The sequence below is a fragment of the Triturus cristatus genome, chromosome 1_2, assembly GCF_964204655.1.
Source record: "Triturus cristatus chromosome 1_2, aTriCri1.1, whole genome shotgun sequence".
NCBI classification, from domain to species: Eukaryota; Metazoa; Chordata; class Amphibia; order Caudata; family Salamandridae; genus Triturus; species Triturus cristatus.
The window spans coordinates 34,353,511-34,375,670 of NC_140580.1; the positions used below are offsets into that span (position 1 = coordinate 34,353,511).

General features: G+C 46.0%; 1 protein-coding gene across 1 annotated transcript in view; it reads left to right on the forward strand.

The window, feature by feature from the left end:
• KLHL12 (kelch like family member 12) overlaps positions 1 to 22,160 on the forward strand; it is a 594,063-nt gene that overhangs the window by 361,210 nt on the left and 210,693 nt on the right. Inside the window, exon 10 of the mRNA XM_085600332.1 lies at positions 646 to 744. Within this exon, the coding sequence (XP_085456458.1) occupies positions 646 to 744 (99 nt within the window). The remainder of the gene's footprint in view (positions 1 to 645; positions 745 to 22,160) is intronic.

A 22,160-nucleotide genomic window follows, 5' to 3' on the forward strand; every position in this document is an offset into this window, starting at 1 on the left:
AAGGTGAGGAATCTGCAGCTAGATAGAGTCCCTACTAGATAAGGCATTTCCAAAGGTAAGTAACTTGTCCGTTAATCTCTGACTAGTTGGCCATGCATGCCACAGAGGGGAAGGCTCATTGTATTCTCTGTGGCTGTAATTTGTATGAATGTCCTGTTCTTTTTTGTGATAGCACTTTGGTATGACATAAGCAATACAGATAAATTATAAAATGTAGTCTTCCATCTTTGTTAGTCTCTTAATTGATAGGCGAGTTCCTGAAGCTGCAAACAGGAATAACAGCAGCTTCTCCAGACGAAAACTAGTCTCTTTACGACTCTTAATTGCAGTGATTCGTTTTAGCAATCACATCTGTGAGAGTTATTTGTAGCAGTTCCTGCTGCTTTTTTACTCGCTCAGAAAAGGCTTCTGGCTACTTTGTGGTCTTGACAGCCAGCTTTCCTGGAAGCCTTCATTAAGAGTTTGAGCAACATCCACTGGGTGTCTTCCTCTCTTTTTTTAATGGTAAGATTTGGGGTGATCCCAACTTTTCATTCTTAGAAAGGGTACATTTTACTGGTTCTTTCTACTGATTCAAGTCATTTCGAACAGTGGAAAAGTATAGAGGAATTTTTTCTTTATTTATTTTGTTTAATCTGTTTGCAGGAGGATACGATGGCCTGAACATTTTAAGCTCGGTAGAAAAGTATGACCCTCACACAGGGCACTGGACAAATGTCACACCAATGGCCACAAAGCGTTCAGGTTAGTGTCTTCTTCAATTTGGTAGTGTGTAATATCAGACTAGGAGAAAAGTATAAATTATTTCTAGCCATGAAATGCAAATTTTGTTTTGTAAGCATGTATTAGTTACTGCAGCCCTCTCACATTTTGTTTAGTTATCCAAAGGGAAAAGTTTAATTTTGCTGCATAACTGGTGTGTGGTGGGTGCTGGCCTCTGGTGACTCCACACAAATATCAGAGGATTGTGGGCAATGCCAGTATCACTGACCAAGTGAGTAAAGGTGGCTACTTCAGGCTTTCCAGAGGGGTTTGTGTGGAGGAATTCTTGAAAGTGGGGTCAAATTGTCCAGGTCCTAGAACACGTTCTTGAATATATTGTTCAAAATGCTAAAGAGCATATAGTTCTGAAGGGAAGCACATAATTGCATTCAAATCATCAACATTTTCCCTAAAGTGGATCTTCGAAAAAGGGAGTATGAGCTTTAGATCTATTCTGTGACATGTTGAAACCTTAGAGTAACAAACACCAGCAACAAGGTCCTGTTTCTGCTTTACACACCTCTGGGTAACAGACCTCAATACCTAAAAGAAATATTTTCTTAATGCTTCACTCTTGGTCAATTTAGAAATACTATCACGTATTGACAAGATGTAGAGTGTTCTTGTGTCTTGGTAAGAATTCTTTCCAAATAACATTTTAAATAACAATCTTGATGTTATTTCTATTCTCCGTTATTTGCTCAGAGGGTAGGTTCAAAATAATACGGAAATCTTCTATTGATAAGCCAAAAGAGCCAACCTAAAAGGCTCCCGACAAAGCGCAATGGCACAAAATGAGTTGTGCTTTTGTTTACTGAAATGCCATTGTTTGCTAAATTGTTTAGTCAAATATGTTTTTAAAAATTTCATGTGATTTCACCAAGCTCTTTCTTCTATTTTCTTACTCTGCAAGAATTAAAAAAATGAAATCCGATGGTTTCCTCAAGGTGTTTGGGAAGGTACATGTATGCTACGCCAGCACTCTGTTCAGTGCCTTCAGATTAGGTTCTTTCTGAATGGAATGTTCAAGGCATGTGTACTGTAGTTCACATGCTTTGCATACTCCTACCATCTAGTGTTGGGTCCGGAAGTTTGCAAGTTGTTTTTCTTCGAAGAAGTCCTTCTAGTCACGAGGTAAGGTGGCTCCTCCTTTCGGTAACAATGCTCATGGGCATCGACTCCATTGTTAGATTGTTTTTTTCCGCCATCTGGTTTGAATGTTAATTCCTGTGCTCCGGGTCGAAGTTGTTCTTCGGGTTCTCCTCGGTGCGCAATCCACTCTACCCACGACTGTATTGTTTTTGGATGCGTATCCCACTTCTCCGCGTATCGTATCAATTGAAGAAAAACAAAAATTTCGATCGGGAAAGTCCTGCAAGGCCGTTGAGCCTGACCATGTCGGTCCACCTCGCAGTCGATGGAACGGACTCAATTCAATACTCTGTGCCATGCAAAGTACCCGCACACCGACTCGCACGAACTGTGCAACTTTTGCTTGTCCCCCAAGCACAAAGAAAAGGACTGCAACATATGCAGATCATTTCGATCCAAAACGACTCTCCGCGATAGTCAGGCTTGACTTCGTGAAATGCAAAGCCAACATTTTGAATATACGCCGGACATTTTCGGCGAAGGTTCCAAGCAGGAGGAATTCTACGTACAAGGTGCTGAAGAGAAAATGGAGGAGCAGTCCATCTCGGTGCATGAAACTGACTCTGAGATAGAAGAGGACTTACCATTGGGCCAAGGTCAAGGTTGCTTGAGTACAGAACACTCCTTGCCCCGAAATCCAAATCCTATCAAACATAAGGCTTTGGTGCCACCCCTACCTTCGGGTCACAGTCGACACAGAGACGATGTTTCTAGCGCCCACCTTCGGGTCCGGCACCAAAACAAGTAGTCAAGCCTTCCAGCTCGGGACCGAGTCGACCAAAAACGGGGTTTGAGCCGAAACCAGGGACACCAAAGCCGAAACTCTCTTCGGAGCCAAAACATTCGACGTCCAAATCCAAAGTGTTTTCAGAGCCGAAATCTTCCGCACCGAAAGGACAATATATTTCGGTACCAAAGCAGTCGGTGCCGAAATCGAAAGATGTTCCTCCAACAACACAGAATCAGATTATTGACTTTCCACCTCCCAAAACAGATCCTAGACAAAAAGAACTGTACATTAATCCAGATAAAGGATGTCTGCTCACTAAACTGCCTCAAAAGCATAAATCAGAGTCTGAGGACATTCCATATACAATTCCACTGAAGAAGAATAATACTGGGACTAATCCTTCTCCTCTTCTTCTTTGTTCCCCTACACCACCACCACCACCTTCTCCTACGCTAGAGCCACTGCCTACTACTCCGCAGGACTCTCCACCCTCACATCCTGATGATTATCACGAAGATAATTTAGATGATGTAGATGAGGAAAATATTCCATTACCAGTAGACCCCTGGAGGGATTACGATGTTGATCAGCCGGCAGATAATGACCCAGATCTTTACCCTGCAAAGCCTTCCCCACCTGATGATAATGTAGGGTATTTAGAACTGTTGGCTAGAGCTGCACAGTATCATTGAGTACAATTACACAAAGAATCACTTGAGGAGGAATTTTTATTTGAAACCTTAGGCAGCACACACAGGTCTACCCAGTCTCTAACCATGCTTAATGAGCCATATAGATGACCTATTTAAAGACCCTGTCAGAGCTCGAATTCTCACTCCGAGAATAGACAAAATGTACAAACCGGCTGCATCTGATCTAGTATACATTAAAGACAGTTGCCTTTAGACTCCCTAATGGTTTCTAACGCTCGTAAATGAGCTAATTCACAAACCTCTGGAGATGCTCCCCCTCCAGACAAAGAATCTAAGCTGTTGGATGCTTCTGGTAAGAAAGTATCTGCCCAAGCTGCAAATCACTGGCGCATTGCTAACACCCAAGCCCTTTTAGCTAGATATGATAGAGCTCACTGGGATAAAATAGCGCAATTTCTCCAATATCTCTCAGATGAACACAAGGCTAAAGCACAAGATTTAGTGCAAAAAGGAAAGCTCAGCTCTAATTCATCAACTAGATGCGCATTAGATGCGGCTGACACTGCAGCCAAAGAAATTAATACCAGTGTATTACTCAGGAGACCCGCTTGGTTAAGAATTTCTGGTTTCAAACCAGAAGTGCAACAGTTTATTCTAGATAGTCCATTTGATAAGCAACACCTTTTTGGACCTAAAGTAGATCAGGCCCTAGAAAAGATGAAAAAAGATAGAGTAGCCAAATCTATGGGAGCATTACAGTCTCCTTATAACCGTGGTTCTTTTCGCCGCTCCTTTTACCGTGGTGGATCCAAAAAATACATCTTCAGACGCCAATACTTCCTCGTATAAAGTAAACAAACAATCCTCCTCCACAAGAAGTTTATTCAGAGGAGGATATAAAGGAAACAATGGTAAAGGCAGAGGTTCCGCACCACATAACTCCCCCTCCCCTAGTAAACAGTGACTTGCCCATCACCCCCCCCCCCCCGATCATTCAACACCTGTCGTAGGACTTCTTCAACAGCTCCTTCCCATTTGACAGTCAATAACAACAGACAAATGTGTGTTAGGAATTATCCAAAATGGTTATTGCCTGGAGCTTTTCAGCAATCCTTCAAACTTTCCACCTTATGTTCACAAAATGTCACCAGAACATATACACCTACTCAAACAGGAAGTACAGTCTCTACTGCTCTATTCCAGACCTCAGAGAACTCAATCAGTAAATACTGTCAGATCATTTCCACATGGTGATACTTCAGCAACTGCTCCCACTTCTACAGCAAAGCGAATTTATGGCTACTCTAGACTTAAAGGACTCATATTTCCATATTCCAATTCACCCCGCTCATCGCAAGTATCTCAGGTTTGTGATAGCGGGACAGCACTACCAATTCAAATTACTACTGTTTGGAGTCACCACTGCTTCCAGAGTATTTACCAAATGCCTGGCAGTAGTTCCAGCCCATCTGAGAAGCCAGCAGATCCATGTCTTTCCCTATCTGGACGATTGGCTCATCAAAGCCAACAGTTACCAGAAGTGTCTCCAACACATTCAAACTACAATTCACCTGCTCCATCAACTGGGGTTTACGGTGAATGTGTTGAAGTCTCATCTTCAACCTTCAAACACACAATCCTATCTGGGAGCCAAGATAGATACTCAAAAAGCTCTAGTATCTCCCATTACAGCCAGAATTCGCAATATTCAGTCTCTTCTCAATCAGTTTCAGGCCAGCCACTTATTACCAGCCAAAGTTTTCATGCAAATGCTGGGAATTATGGCGTCGTGCATAACAATTGTACCTCTTGCAAGGCTTCACATGCATCCCCTTCAACAATGTTTAGCGAGTCAGTGGAACCAATCACAGGGTCGTCTAACCGATCTAGTGTTGGTGGACAGCGGCACCCATCGCTCTCTGCAGTGGTGGAACCCACAAAATCTGTCCAAAGGGCAGCCTTTCGTCGACCCTGTTCCACAGACAATACTAACCGACGCATCAGTGACTGATTGAGGTGCTCACCTACAATATTACACAATACAGGGCTTGTGAAGTCAACAACAAAAAGATCTCCACATAAACCAATTAAAGCTACTAGCAGTTTTTCTGCGCTCAAACCTTCCAAATTCACCTAATAGGCAAAGCTGTCCTAGTTCGCACAGACATGAAAGCAATGCATTAAATACAAAAACAGGAGCGGGGGGAGACACTCCAACTGTCACGCCTATGAAGGAAGTGACCCAAGTAGGGTCACTTAGGTCACTCTCAACCTCCTCTACCCTTCCAATAATGAAAGGTCGATGACGCAGTAGAGAAGACAAGCACGTAAGTTTATTCACAAAGTACACTGCAGTGGAGTCTAATATGACCAGCCTCCTATGATGACTGACAAGGGACTGACTCTTAACAACCATAACGTTACAATATGTATGTTGCGAAGCTCACAAAGACCCGCCTACATTGGAAAAATACTGGTAACTTTCGTCAGACAATGGGGGTACAGATCATAAGTTTCAATTCCGCAGCCTGGCACAAGCTATCTACTGCCCAAGGTCGTCTGGATATTCTCCCCTTTAGACAGGTGGGAGAAGGCCTCTAAGTAACAGAAAAGGCATGGGTTAATGAGGAAGTTTCAACATTAGAGAAATTAAACTTACCAAGGACCATTTCTCGTAAATGATCAAGTAACAGTTTTGATTGTAATACAAAATGGCGTCTTCGAGAGCTAAAATGGTGGCACAGATGTCAACCTAACTAACACATCTGCTAGTTGCGTCTACACTCAATATGTAAATATAATGTATTCGCTATATAAATGCTAAAATAATATTGTGTAAATTACGAGTAATATGACAAAGTTGTGTTTCAAATCTAACACCTAGCACAAAACATTTGGAAATGGGCAATACACCACAGAATTTATCTCCTAGCCGAACACCTTCCAAGAGTAAACAATCAGATTGCAGATCTCCTAAGCAGACAAAGACAGCAAATCCACTAGTGGGAACCTCATCCCCTGGTTCTCCTACCTTACTTTCAACAATGGGGATTTCCTCACATAGACCAATTTGCAACAGCAGAATACGCAAAATGCCAAAACTTCACGTCCAGGTTCCCACACCCACTATCCAAGGGCAATGCACTATGGATGAACTGGTCAGGGATATTTGCCTATGCTTTTCCTCCTCTCCCACTTGTTCCACTAGTAGTTTGGAAGCTCAGGCAAACATCCCTCACACTGATCCTAATCGCTGCCACATGGGCTTGTCAACCCTAGTTCACAACCCTTTTAGAGCTGTCAGTAGTTCCACACCAAAAGCTGCATCTCACCTCCAGTCTCCTCACACAGAGCCATTGGAAAAATCTTCCACCAGACTGTATGAATATCCTAAAAAAGGCATGAAGACCTACTACAAGAGTATGTTATGCAGCTAAATGGAAAAGATTTGTTATATATTGTAATTAGGGCTCCCGGTTTTCCGTATTTACGGATTTATACATATAAATGCAGACGGAAATTGATATTTCCTTTGTCTGTATTTATATTTATAAACGGTAAAATACGAGTAAATGTTGCCGCGCTGCCGTGCAGTTTCTTTGCCACGCCCCCTGCTTCCAGGAAATGCCTTCCAGTCCCTTCCGATCTTCCAATAAGGGTCTTTTTGGTGCCCTCGTGTGGGCCTATGGGCTCAGGATCTTGCAGGGACGACCGGCCTCTTCAGCCAATCCTAGTCTGATGTAAGCATCACTGTGTGGGCGTGGTTTCCTAGCGCCAAAGTCTGCAGATCCCGCTGCTGAGCCGCTTCCTCTCCTCCGCAGGCTGCTCGCATTAGCAGCAGCTCGTTCTCGGGCTTTTTGTTTCACTATAGTAGCGCTTTCTGCGAGCACCAGTAACATTACACAATTACAGTATGATATTTTTTGTGGACACAGGAAGATTAATCGGCAGCTCAGGGCATTACTTAAATGTCTTTAACAGAGATGCCGATTAATCTCCCTGTGTCTACAAAAAATACGAACATGTTACTGTGTAATGTTACTAGTGCTCGTGGAAAGCGCTACGAAACTGAAACAAAAAGCCCCCAGAGTGAGTGAAGGCTTTGTCTGGGGACTGATCTGACTTGACGTCTCCCTTGAAGGGTTGCTGAGAGTACGTTCTCAGTATCTCCCTTTTACGGAGATATATCGTACAGGATCACTGGCTCTTGCCTGTGTCGTGGTGGGCTGGTGTGCAGCAAAGTGTCCGTCTCTCCAGTGTAGTGTTATCAACCATATGTATTTAATTGAATTCTTTATCAAAAATCTGACAAATGCTGTTTTTTGGGGGGGGGGGGCATATTTATATCGCGCAAACTGACCCGATATTGGTGCCCTCTACATGAGCACCAGTTTCGTTACAGAGGGACACATTTATTTTTGGTAGGCACAGGGAGATTAAGTGATTTGCCCAGAATCACAGGATGCTGAGCCGACGCCCAGGCTCGAACCCAGTTCCTCAGCTCCAAAGTCACCAGACGTCCTCTCCCCCCTCCATGTTTTCTTTACATGTTTGTGCACAGTACCCAAAGAGTTGAAGCGGAAAATGTTTTATTCGATTTTTTAATGCCACATTTAAATAGGGGCTCGTCAATGAACCCCAAAATATGTGTGAAGTATCTACATACTTTTTGTTATGAATGTTTTGAATCAATACAACACTGTTGTGCGGCAAGATTGATTTGGGAAAGTACATGGGTAAAAACAGATTACTATCAAGGTATACCTACGTAACCCTCCAGTGCTTTGTTATAAAACCTGACTGCCGGGGCACAATGTCCTGTTACAAAAACATTGTGGACGTATGTGACCTTTTATATTCAGAAGTACTTTGCAGAAGTGCACAAACGCTTGCATTCTCAGACTATAGAAATGTCTCGGAGTTGTGAATTTGGCTTCTGTGCAAGTTCATTGCAAATGTTTCCTGTCTGCCGGCTTTGGAGTGAGGGGTTTATTACATGGTTTTGTTAAGGCCTCTGGGGCGGGTTTCAGAGCGGTGAAGCTCTAACAGAATCTTTTGGCCATTCCGGTATCATCAGCAAATATTGAACGGGTTTTCAGTGGTCTTCACTTCATTAACAAACCAAAAGTCTCTTCAAATGCACATGTGCTTGTACTACAATGGCAAAGTTTTCAGCTGAATGTATTGTGTTGCCCAATAAAAACCCGGCGCAGGTGTACCTTGTCAATGTAAATAAATGTGGAAAAATACTAGCTGTAGCGTCGCCTTTTGCTTGTGGCAAAAATAAATATGGATAAATATAGAAAAAAAGCCCAAAAAATAAATATGGATAAATACAGACGGAAATGGCAAAACAATAAATACCATAAAACCGGGAGCCCTAATTGTAATAATACCAATATCAATTCACTAGATGCTTCCATACTGAACATCTTCTGTCACTTGTTACATTTACAGCAATCTGGCCTAGTCTACACATCTATCCACTTACATCTAGCTGCAATAGCTGCGTACTTACAAAATAGACAACACGTGTCTCTATTCAGAGTACCACTTATGAAAGCCTTTATGGAAGGATTAAAAAAGGGTAATACCACCAAGATTTCCCACCTGCACCTGTGTGGAATCTCAACATAGTACTTACACAGTTAATGGGTCCATCTTTTGATCCAACGAGTAGTTGTCAATTACAGTTTCTATCATGGAAAGTTGCTTTACTCATCGCAATTACTTCACTAAGGAGAGTTGGTAAATTGCAGGCATTAACCTTACAAGAACCATACTTTAAGCTTCACAGAGACAAAGTGGTTCTTCGTACTAACCCTAAGTTTCTACCTAAAGTGGTGTTTGCCTTTCACATCAATCAATCAGTTGAGTTGCCTGTGTTTTTTCCTTAACCTGATTCAGTGGCAGAACGAGCTCTACACACCCTTGATATTAGAAGAGCTTTACTTTATTATATAGAAAGAACAAAAGACTTTTGCAACAAAGCAACTCTTTGATGCTTTTGCTCCACCACACAAGGGCAATCCCATATCTAATTCATGCATTTCTAGATGGATTGTCAAATGTATACAAACATGCTATGCGAAAGCAAAGAACTTTAATAGTATCCCCTAGAGCACATTCCACTTGCAAAATAGGGGCTACTATGGTCTTCTTGGGGAATATTCCCTAGCTGACATCTGTAAGGCAGCAACATGGTCTACACCGCACACATTCACTAAACACTATTGTGTGTATGTGTTAGCAAGTCAGCAAGCCAATGTAGGCCAGGCCGTACTCAAAACACTGTTTCAAACAACTACAGCAGCTACTAGTTAGCCACCGCTTTGGGAGCATACTGCTTTATAGTCTACACAAAGCATGAGATCTGCAGCACACATTGTAGGAAACTGGCTCTATATATACTACACCAAAATGAGGTATAGTGTGTATGGAGACCAAGTGACCCTAGAAGTAGGCAGAGGTTAAAGTTAGATAGAACCTTACTCTCTATTTGAGGTAGCGTGGTCGAGCAGTAGGGCAGTATCAGAGGACATTGTTAAGCATTTGATGTACACACTCAGTCAGCAAATGAATTCACACACTCAAGGAACTGAACTCTAGTCCAATTGCTTTTGTATAAAAATATACTGTTGTTTATTTTTAGAACCAAGCAAGCCTGGCACAGGTAAGCATAAAATACTTTTAAGTAATAAGTTGCTGAATATATAACAGTTTGAAAATGCAATAGAACTTGTACTTTGTTTGATTTACAGGGGGTGCAGCAGGTTGCAACACTTAACAAATACAGTACATTGGAATGAATAGGCTTTTTCAGTAAATTACAGGTAAATTACTTTTTACGTTACTTTTCTAACTCCGTGTTGGATGCCTAGATTCAGCACTGGGACATTTCCTGGAAACAGGTAATTATGTTTTGGTTATTCGCATGATTTTTAAAGAATATCTTCAGATATCGAAACTCCATTCTTGATCGTTTATTGGAAGAAAAACAGTGCATTGAAATGAATTTGCTTTTTCAGTAAATTACAGGTAAGTTACTTTGTACGTTACTTTTCTTACTCACTGCTGGATACCTGGATTCAGCACTGGGACATTTCCTGTAAACAGGTAAGTAAATACGTTTTGGTTATTTGTGCGATTTTTAAATAATATTTTCATATTTCAAAACTCCACACTTAGAAACTTTTTGGAAGAAAATTGTCAATGTTCTCCTAAGGAGGAAAAACAGGTTATCGGTTCACAGGTAAGTAATCGACTGTGGGAGTTAAGGTTCTGGGGTTAGACTCAGGGGTCCCCCAGGGTTCGAGATGCACTGTTGTTGCACCCTCGGCGACACTAGGGCGGCCGGGTGTAGAGTGTTGAGGCCCAATTTTATCCAATGGGTGATAGGGGGCCTCCGGTTGGTGGCTGCTGGCAAGCAGGCCACTGGGTTGTGGGAGCAAAGCTACTAGGGTTAAGGTCAGGACAAATGGGGAAACAAAGTAGCACAAAAGGTGCACCCTCAGCGGCACTGGGGCGGCCGGGTGCAGAGTGCTGTTTCGACGTCGGGCGCCCTGTTGTTTTCTTTGGAGAACCTTCGGTTTTCAAAAGCACTGCAGGCAGGGAGACGAAGGACTTATGGGTGCGACCACCACTTGGAGAGGTAAGTTGGGAAGTTAAGGGTTGGTTAGGCACCGTCGGTTCGGGCACACAAGGCCGTGGGGCGTCGGGTGCTGGGGTGCCTTTTGGGGTCGGATCGTCTTACCAGCTCCTGGTCGCGGTTAGGGGGGCCTTATGAATTTAGGCTGTAGGCGTCGGCTTGAGGCTGGTCAGGGGTCGCCGGATCTCGGGTCAGGATCGCCGGGGTGAACTCCTCGTGGTGTTTTTCCACTCGAGCTCAGGCTGGGTTCGGCGGGTGCAGAGTGGGCTGGATTCGTGGTCTCTGGCTGCTGCCAGAGTTGCAGTTGAACAAATCCGGTGTTCACTGGAGAAACAGTCTTTGGAAGTGAAGGCGGGCAGGTCCACCGGAGTTTTCAAGGATGCTGGCTGTAGGACACACCGGGATTTCGCTGGAGCAGGTTCGAGGGGAGACAGGCTGGTAGGGCTGAGACCAAGTCAGTGGGCGTTTTCCTCTTGTTAGCTGGCTGCATGGCTGTTCGGTCCTTCTTCTTTTCTTCTTGTTGTCAGGCTGGATCTGAGGAAGCAAGGTTCAGGGTGCCCCCTAAATACTAGATTTAGGGGTGTTACAGGTAGGTAAAGGGCAGGGACCAATGGGTCCCTTCCCTGGGGTGGGTACACCCCCTATCGTGCCACCCTCCAGTGGGAGGGGGGCAGGAGCCTGTCCCTGGTTGGTTGGGTCCCCCCATCCTCAAGATGGCGGGGACTCTGAGTTGTGCTTCACCTCGCCTCCCCCACCTGAGGGGTGGAGTTGGCAGAGGTGGGCCCACCTCTTTCCTCACTTGTTTTTCCCGCCGGCTCTCCTGCCCAAAGTGGGGGGTAGAACCAGTGGGGACCAGTTGCTGAAAGCAGCAAATGGTCTGGGAAGGCTCACAAAGACAGCATGCCTTTGAAGCTTCCTCTTCATGAACCGTGCCCATCCTGGGGCAGGAGGCTTGGCGCCTCGTCCCAGGATGTGCATTGTTTCAGGCCCCGAGAGCAGCAGGCTCTCGACCCAGGGGTCCAAAAACATGTCTGTTGGTGGCAGCCTAAGCAGCCACTCAGTCAGGTCTCTAGAAGTTGGTTGAGTTTCAGGGGGCATCTCTAAGATGCCCTCTGTTGTGCATTTACATTAAATCCCACACTGGCATCAGTGTGGGTTTAATGTGCTGAGAAGTTTGATACCAAACTTCCCAGTTTTCAGTGTAGCCAGTATGGTGTTGTGGAGTTTGTAATGACAAACCCCCAGCACCATATCCTCTTAATGGCAGCACTGCACTTACAGTGGCCGGGAATGGACTTGGGTACTGTAGGGGTACCACTGGCATAGGGCAACCAGCTAGAGAGGTGACTGATGTATGCCAGGGCAGTGGTTTGTGGGCATGTCACACAGGGATGTGTGCCATGTTGACTCTTCACTTTGTTCTGCACCAAGACACGCAGCCTGCAAAGGCAGTGTGTGAGTGTCAGGGTACAGGACCTCTAAGGGTGGCACAATAAGTGCTGCAGCCCTTAGAGGCCTTCTCTGGTCACAGTGCCCTGGGTACCTGTGGTACCATTTACCAGGGGCTGACATGTGCCCAGAGATGCCAATTGGGTTTAGGGTTCAATGCAATTTTAGGGAAGAAACATAGGTCCTGGGTACCTGATTAGCAGGAGCCCAGTGCACACCCGGTCAACAGTCAAAGAACATCAGTAATTCAGCAAAATGTGGGGGCATACCTTGCAGAAAGAGTACACTTTCTCACACACGTGCCATGAACGGATAATTTTACTTACCCAGTAAGCATCTGTTCTTGGCATGTAGAGCTGTAGATTCACATGCGCCTACCCTCCTCCCCATTTGGCGAAACAATCTAACAATGGAGTCAATGCCCATGCACGTTGTTATCGAGTTACCTCGTGACTGGAAGGACTTCTTCGAAGAAAAACAACTTGCAAACATCCGGACTCAACAATAGATGGCCGGAGTATGCAAAGCATGTGAATCTACAGCTCTACATGCCAAGAACAGATGCTTACTGGGTGTAAGTAACATTATCCTTTAGGGACATGGCCTATATTTATAAATCATATCAGTCGGGTTTTTGTGCTGGTTTCAGCACAAACTGGCCCTGCTTGATGTTATTAAATATATCAGAGGGAATCTTGACTTGGGTCGTAAAGCGATGGTTATTCAATGAGCTCTCTTCGCTGCATGCAATACTGTGTCTCATTATATCCTTGCACAGAGATTGAAAAAGGTAGGTATAACGGGTCGAGCATTAGAATGGCTTTGTTCCTACTTAGCCTACAGGCAACAAGCTGTATTTGTATCCACTTTCACCTCCCAGTTCAGAGCCCTAAGTTGTGGTGTCCTTCAGGGCTCAGCATTAAGCCCTACTCTTTTCAACATTAGCCACGATAGCACAAAGTTGGGGTATGAACATTGTCTTATATGCAGATGACACAACTTATGTTGCTTTTCAACAGCTTGATTAAATAGTAGTTTGTGATTTTTAGGGGCGTCTCACTTCCATCGTCAACTGTATGTACAACAGCTGCCTACAACTCTGTTTGACACTTCTTCCCCATTTGATGCTTTGAGACTTCGGCCGCCTTAGCTGAGGCCAGCACCCCCTTTATTTACAGTGGTCAGGAATCTGAGAGTGCTGATGGATACGGCTCTCTCGTTTAAACTCCAGGTCATTGCTGCCACCTGTTTTGGGCTGTTAAAATCCTTAAGGAAGTTTCTAACATATCTACCACTAGCCTCACGTTAGGAGATTGTACATGCGTTAATCACCTCCAGGCTGGATAATGGCAATATACTCTTTCTGGGAGCTCCTCAGAATCTGCTGCCTCGGTTTCAGTGCATACATAATGCTGCAATTCAGCTCGTCTTGAACTTTCCAAAAAAGGCGCTCTATTAGGCAAGAACTCAAGCAACTTTGGGGCATATCCATCAACATTAGCATTTGCGATTCCTTATTAGCGAAAAATAAGGAATCGCTAATAAGGAATAGCAAAAGGCTATGCATGTAGGAATCGCTATTCAAATAGCGATTCCTTAACATTCCTTATTACCGAATCGGTAATACCGAATCGGTAATAAGGAATACCTACCCATTCATTCCTATGGGCTTGGAGGCCCATAGGAATGAATGTAAAGCCATTCTGTATTAGCGATTCGGTATTACCGAATCGCTAATAGCTGGAGCACTTTCAAGGGTGCCAGGGTGTCAAAAGGACACCCTGTTGCACCCCTGAAAATGATATGTGCACATATGTTGCACACACACATGCTCTAAGGGCATGTGTGTGCGCAACATGACACTTTGAAAAATGCACAAAAGTGCATTTTTCAAAGTTTTTGCAAATTACCATGCAGTTCATCTTCATGGTAATTTGCTCCCCTTATTAGCGAAATCGCTAATTTTTTAACTTTGATGCATTGCATTTAAGGAATCTCACTTTGGGATTCCTTAAATGCAATCGCTATTTAAGGAATCGGTATTTAAGGAATCCCTATTTAAAGAATCGCTATTTAAGGATTCCTTAAATACCGATTTCTGCTTTTGGGTTGATGCATTGGGATTGGGTATTTTTTACTTAATACCGGGAGCTAATAAGGAATCGGTATTTTACCGACTGGATTTTGGCTTGATGCATAAGGGTGTTTATTGGTTACCGGTTAACTCCAGAATCAAATTTAAACCACCCACACAGAGAGCATTCTATCAGAAGGGCCCTAACTACATTTAAGACAAGCTAAAAAAAAGATCTCCCTTCTAGGGCAGTCCACTCAACTAGCCATAACCTACTGTGCGTACCGAAAATTCGGAAAGCCAGATCTGGGGGTAGATCTTTCTCCCTCCTTGCTCCCAGTCTTCAGAATGCTCTACCATCTTACCGTCATTCTGTCCCTAGCGAAAGTCAGTTTAAGATCTTTTTGTTTAGTAAGGTGCTCTTACTCTACTAACTTGAAGTGACTGGACACTTCTTATAAAACAGAACTCACGCTATATAAATTTCTTTTCATTCATTCATGACCAATAAATACAATTGGGATAATCAGCAAAAGAAGCTTTTTTATCTTATTAAAATTACAACTTTTTATATAGCGTGGCCGGGCAAAATGGCCGAACGGACGTAATCTGTCTCTGCTCCTGGTCCGCGCCAGTGTTTCGGGGAGATATCAGCCACAAAACGGCAGCGAAGCCGATGCAATGAGTGACGAGCGACGGTCCCACAACTAGGGTGTCCGAGGAGCCCCAGAACTAAGCTCTGGACTCAGAAACAAGGCTGCTATAAAGCGGCGCCGGAGCACCCCTGGGTCCGTGCACGCCGGCAGCCGCCATCTTGTGAGCTGAAATGGCGCCCGGTGAGATAGGCTCACTTCCGTGCAGCAGTTACGGCATGGCCGGAATCAACATGGGTGCAGGTTCCCATCAGACGGTAACGCGCAGTGCGGGGGACGGAGGTGCAGTTACCTGCTACCTGCAGCACACAGGAAGATCGCTCAATATGGCTGGCCGCCCGAGGTAGGCGGAGTTCAGGTGCAGGAGGAGTTCTGTCCAGCAGCTTCATCAGGCACGCCTCGCAGGCAGAGAGGCGCAAGGAAGATTGATCTTGCACGGCAAAGGGCGACTGCGAGAACCGAGCGAACCCGGGGAGGGCGTAATAGCCGTTGCCTGACTTGAAGATGGTGCGCAAGCTGCGTGTTATGTTCCCTGCACAGCTAACACTGAGAGCCGCCTGAGTCCTTCCCCTGAGCCTATGCACTGCACTGAAGACCTTGTGAGAGCCCTAATTTAACATCTAGAGATTGTAAGGCCCGCTCATGTCGACGTGACTGTGGCGATCGCACCCTCTCGTGGAGACGGAGCTGCCCCCGGGGGGGCCCTCTGACGTGCCTGCACCCTTGCCAAAGGCATCAGCGAAAGGGGGAGCAACAGCGTTGCGGCGCGGCCTGGGATGGTGGCGGGCCACCTGGAGGAGGCAACGCCCTTAATAGCCACATCCGGCGGTGGCAGAGGCGGGTAATACACGGGGATGTGGCCAACAACTCGAGGACGAGAAACTGAGGACCATGTTTCGAGGTGCTGAGCCTACCCCAGACCCCGCATCGGCGGGGAGAAGTGCGTTTGGAGTACTTGGTGATCAACAGAGGGGCGGAGGGAGTAAAGCTGACATCACATAGAGGTCTCCTGAGGGGGACCACGAAGAAGCAGAGTACTGATGCAGCGTGTTTGTCGTTGGGCTCGTCTCTATGCCGCCTAAGAAAACGGTGACCAAAGCCATGACCGGGGTCTCCCGTTTCTTCGCCCCAGCGGATAAACTCCTATTAACAGACAGCGAAGACCACTCCGACAACATGGCCTTTACCAAAGAGGAGTGATTTCAAAGTGGAGCTACGAAAGGAACTAAGCCAAGACATTAAGGATTCCATCAACCAATTGAAAAGCAACCTCAATGACCGAATGGCCTCCCTGCAGCGTGATGTGGATTCCGTGGGGGTCAGAGTGGTGGAGTTGGAGGAACAGACCCAGGAGGTTGACAAACGCACCTCCAACATGCAGGACACAGTACTCGCCCTGCAGGATCAACTGCACCAAACCCAACTGGAAGCGGAGGACCTTGAAAACAGGGCACGAAGAGAAAACCTGCGGATCCGCGACCTGGAGGAGGGGGCGGAAGGGCCCGACTTAGAAGCTTTCCAAGAGGGTCTTTCTGCAGAAATAGTCAGCCCACAGGTCCTTAAAATCAAGCTTGAGAGGGCGCACAGGGTCGAAAGCCATGCAGCCGGAGAACGGAGATGCACAAGAGATGTGCTCGCGAAATTCCACTCCTATAAGGTGAAAGAGGGCAGTCCTATCAGCTGCTAGGGAAAAAAAAACTCAATCTCCTTCCAGGGGCACACCTGCAGCATCTATCAGGACGTGGCACCCACGACCTTAGCGAGGCGGCAGCAGTTCCGGCCCATCACGTCCAAGCTCCGGGACGAAAAAGTTTGGTATCGTTGGACTTATCTCTTTGGTCCGAGCTTCGAACTTAATAACAAACAGCTCCTCATAACCGACCTCAAGGAAGGCCTGGACTTATTGGGCCTCCCTACATCTGACCCTGAAACCGCAGCTGGCACCTCACAAGGGTCTAGCCAAAATGGCTCCTCCTCTGCGAAATGGTCCACATCCTCAAGAGGGAACCACAAGTGAGAACTATGTCAAGTCTCTCGCTCTCACACACATGCACGAGCTGCGATCTTTGGTCCCTGCCTGGAGAGGCCTATCGATGCAACGTGGGGACAATGCTGGTTTACTTCTCCTGGAAGAGTCCAGGATTGGGAAGCTCGGACGCCGCCCAGGAGCGGAGACAGATGCTATCGGCAACCTGAGCTACTGGGAAGCCCCCCGAGACGGGCGCGAATGGGAATCCTGGTCGCGCCATTCACCAACCCATCCGAGTAGGTGATTTCAACTACCATCTTCTACTCGACATATGTTCCAGTTGATATTGTTGGGGGTTGGATATTTTTGTTTTTTCTTTCAAGGTGCTGGGAGGGGGAGGGATGGGGTTTGGTGCTGGCACTACCTACATACTTGACGCAAGGGCACTATGGCAGAGGAATATCAACTACGGTATGCACATGGAGATAATGTTTCCGATCTTTCGGCTGCAAGGGCACACTATGGCGGGTCTTGGGGAGGGAGGAGAGGGCCCCACTTCGTAAGATAGTAATTACTATAGACTCGTGGAACGTCAAGGGCCTCAACTCCCCGCAGAAGAGGCAAAAGGCATGGAAGTACCTCACAGACCACCACTTTGACATAGTGGCACTCCAAGAGACTCATCTCCAGAGAGCTGACATATTAAGGCTTAAACACAAACTGTATCCCCTTATTTATAGATCATCAGCACATACTAAGCACCGGGGAGTGGTACTCCTATTTCACTCTTCGACGAAATTCCAACCACTGGACGTCCAATCAGATGAGGAGGGACGGATGGTCCTGGTTAAGGGTACACTGCGGGGCACGCTATGCACCTTTATTGCTATGTATGTGCCTAATACAGGCCAAACGATCGTTCTCAACACCCTGCTAGACAAAATAGACCACTTTGCGGAAGGGCCAAGGATTTTAATGGGGGACTTTAATCTCACTTGGCAACCTGATTTAGACAGCACTCACCCACACAGATCCAAAACTGGCTCCTTCACTGCAGATATAAAACAGAGACTACACGACTTAGGTCTACGGTACGCCTGGCGGGCCCTGTATCCACAGACTAGAGACTACACATTCTACTCTCACGTACACCATACCTATTCAAGATTGGACTACATCTTTATCAATCAAAGATTTGCTGGGCACCCTTAGAGAGGCCAGATATTCCCCCTTTCCATCACGGTCCACTGCCCACTATCGATTTTCTTACAATGGGGATCTGCCCCCACTACTACCCCCAAATGGTACTTCCCAATCTCTCTCACACAGGATAGGGTACTGCGTACTGAACTGCGGGAAGCTATCACAGAGTACTTTAAAGCAAACAGGCTTGAAGACACCTCCCAGGGTAACAATTGGGACGCCTTCAAGGCTGTCATACGGGAGAAATGCATAGAGCTTAATTGCACCCTAAATAAACAATGGGCGCGGGAGTGGGAAGATCTAGAGAGGAAGTTAGAACAGGCGGAGCAGGCACACAAGAACAATACCACCAGGGTGACCCTGCACTCCCTTACAGCTCTGCATGGCAAGCTGAAAGCAATCTACAACAACAGGGCAGAATATACCCTTTTAAAACTACGCCATGTTTCTTACACTCAGAGGAACAAAATAGGCAGACACCTAGCGAGGCAACTAAGAGAGAAACGCGAGAGGCAATACATCGGAGGCATACGAGATGGGAATATCGGTTTAGTCCAGACAGATGGTGAAAAAGCTGACCTCTTTGGGTCTTTTTACAAGGCACTTTACACCGCAGAACCAAATGAGGCAGACTTGCAGGATAGCTACCTCAGAGCCCTGTGGCTGCCCCGTATCTCACAAGCCACAAATGACAACCTTAAGGCCCCCATATCTACGGAAGAGGTCGGTGCGACTATCGCAACTCTTACACTGCACAAGGCTCCGGGGCCAGACGGTCCCACTTCTATAAAAACCTTTGCTCCCGACCTTATTCCTCACCTCACGCGCTTTTTCAACCAGATGGTGGAGACAGAAGTGACCCCCTCGATAGCCGAAGCGGTGGTTACGGTCATCCCTAAACCTTGGAAAAATGTACAGCTCTGCCTCTTACCGTCCCATAGCACTCCTAAACTTAGACGTGAAGCTATACTCTACTATTATTGCGAACCGAATACAGGATTTAATGCCAGATTTAATCCACCCCGATCAGTCTGGCTTTGTACAGGGGTGGCAGACACGCGATAACATTAGACGCACGATACATCTAATTGAGAAAGCCACCAAACGGAAGATACCAGCGGTCTTGGTGGGGCTTGATGCCGAAAAGGCCTTTGATCGGGTGGATTGAGCATTCCTCTTTCACGTCATTACATCCTTTGGCATGGCAGACAAATTCATTTGCATGATTAAGGCCAACTACACGCAGCCCCGCTCCCGGGTACAGGTCAATGGAGTACTATCGGCCCCTTTCTCCCTCACGAGAGGCACTAGACAGGCATGTCCTTTGTCACCCCTGCTATTTGCGCTAAGCAATGAGCCGTTCGCAATGTCCATCCAAAACAATTTGGCGATTCAGGGGTTCCCCTTCGGAGGAGACCATTGCAAAATATCGTTTTTTGCGGACGATGGGCTCTTGACACTCGCGGACCCGTCTCGGTCACTCCCTGCATTGCAATTAGAACTAGCCAAATTCTAAGTCGTAGCTGGCTTCAGGGTCAATCTCGACAAGTCCTGTGTACTTAATCTTACACTTCCGGACGCTGAGGCACGTGCACTCCAATCCCAATCCCCCCGGTAGTGGTCCAGCTGCTCCCTCCAATACCTGGGGATCCAGCTGACCCCACGAGTGGAAGGGCTTTATAAAGCCAACTTTCCAGCACCCCTCCTTCAACTTGAGAATGATCTTAAGCGGTGGAAGCCCCTGTTCATTTCTTGGCTTGGCCGCATTCAAGATGACACTGTTGCCCAAACTATTATATCTTTTTCAGGCCCTACCCATTGACTTCGAGGCAACCTTTCTTCCTAAAATCAAATCTCTGCTTAAACAGTTCATTTGCCAGGGAGGGCGAGCCCGCTTATCTTTTTCCATACGGCAGCGTCCTAGAGCGAATGGGGGGGGGGGAGGGGGACTGACAGACATTGGGTTATATTACAATGCTGCTCAATTGCGGATAGTGACAGAGTGGTTTAAAAGGGAGTTGGGGAAGCATTGACTCCATCTGGATAGGGGAGTGATGGGGAGAACAGCTTGATCACTTATTCCACAACTATGACATCCTCACCTTTGATAGTTGTAGAAGGGAATTCCACTTACCACCAAAAGAACACTTCCACTACCTTCAACTGCGACATTGGGCACCCACCCCCCACATACGTGACAATGCCACGAGGGAGAAAACGGGGTTCGAGAAGTATTGAGAACAGTGGGCTCCATGAAGGGGGTGATCTCTTTCCTCTATAACCATCTACTCACCACCACACACTCCGCTCAGCCGAGATGCATGTCCATGAGGGAAGGGGTGTTGCAGCGAGATATCCATGAAAGGGAATAGACGGCACTCTTGTGCGATATATCGACATTCAATCGCTCCCTAGAACTTAGGGAAGCACACTTAAAAACTCTGATGGACTGGTACCTCCACCCCACCAAACGCAAGCCAATCTTTCCGAACACGACTGACAGATGCTGGAGTGGTTGTGGGCTATTGGGTGACTTCCAACATATCTGGTGGGATTGCCCCACCATACGTCCCTTCTGGGAGGAAATCTTGGCACAAATCAAAACCATGTTGGGATATATAATACCGACCACCCTGGAAGGAGTGCTCCTAGGCATTCGTGACCCCTCCCTAGAACATCAGACCAGGGCCGACAAAGCTCTCATGTGTACATGTATAGGTGCGGCGAAAGTGACAATCGCAGCAGCCTGGAAGAGGACAGCTCCTTCCCTCTCAGTATGGCACGCGCGACTTTGGAAACTCCTTTTGTCTAGAGAGAATGGCGGACCTATTCCGCGACGATTATAAAAGCTTTGAATATAAGTGGGGTCCATTAGTCGCTTCCTTACGATGGGTCTGCCATTGGTGGTGTGCCCTCCATCTATCAGGGACATGCATCTCTTTCAATTCTAACATACTACATTTCTGCCCAGTTGTTCGCTCAGCTTTAATAGGTAGTGTCGCCACCACATACCTTGTTAGTGGGTGGGGGGAGGGTTCCGGAGGATTTTTGGTTTAATCGTTTGGAATATTTTTTTTCTTGGGAGTACCTTCCCGGTTGGAAGGGTGGAGTGTAAACCTGTCACGACACAATGGACTGTGAGAACCTATTTTGGAGAACAGGACATACTATGCCTATGAACTATCTGAAACTGTACTGGTCACTATAGACTGGTTTTTTTGCCGCTGATTGGCATAGAGATGTCCTAGCCTGCGTCCTCCACTTTGCATTTCCTTGTGACAGTGTGTAATGTATCTTATGACACTACTACTCCTGTTGTTGTACAGAAAATGATGTCTATTTAACAAAATGGCAATAAACATACGTTTGACAAACTTTAAATATCAAATAACACAATATTGGGTGAATTTTTTTTTCAAGCTGTCTACACTAATTCTAAATTATTATTAAAGCAAACATACACACTAGAAATTACAGTACAGTATATTTTACACAAACCTTGTACTCCAGAATCCACAATGTCTTGTTTAGGCTCTTCAAGAGATCTCTACCAGCATTCCTTACCTAGACACAGTGATCCCCTTATCGGATGACAAAACAGAAGTTCAGAGACTGAACTCTACTCCCTCTGTGGTACTTCTCCGTAAGCGAAAAGCATGCATGGAAAAAAGACATCCCATCTCCTCCTGAGTTTTTCAGGGAGTCCCATGGTGAAAAAATGGGGTTCTGTTGCAGTACCCCAGATGTCCCCTTCCTCCACCCACCCACCACACTTTTTTGCCTGACTTTTGAGCTTTGACTGTAGAATACTGTGTCCCTGCTGCCCAGATTCCCAGTACCAGTGTTAGCTCCCTAAAAACATGTCCA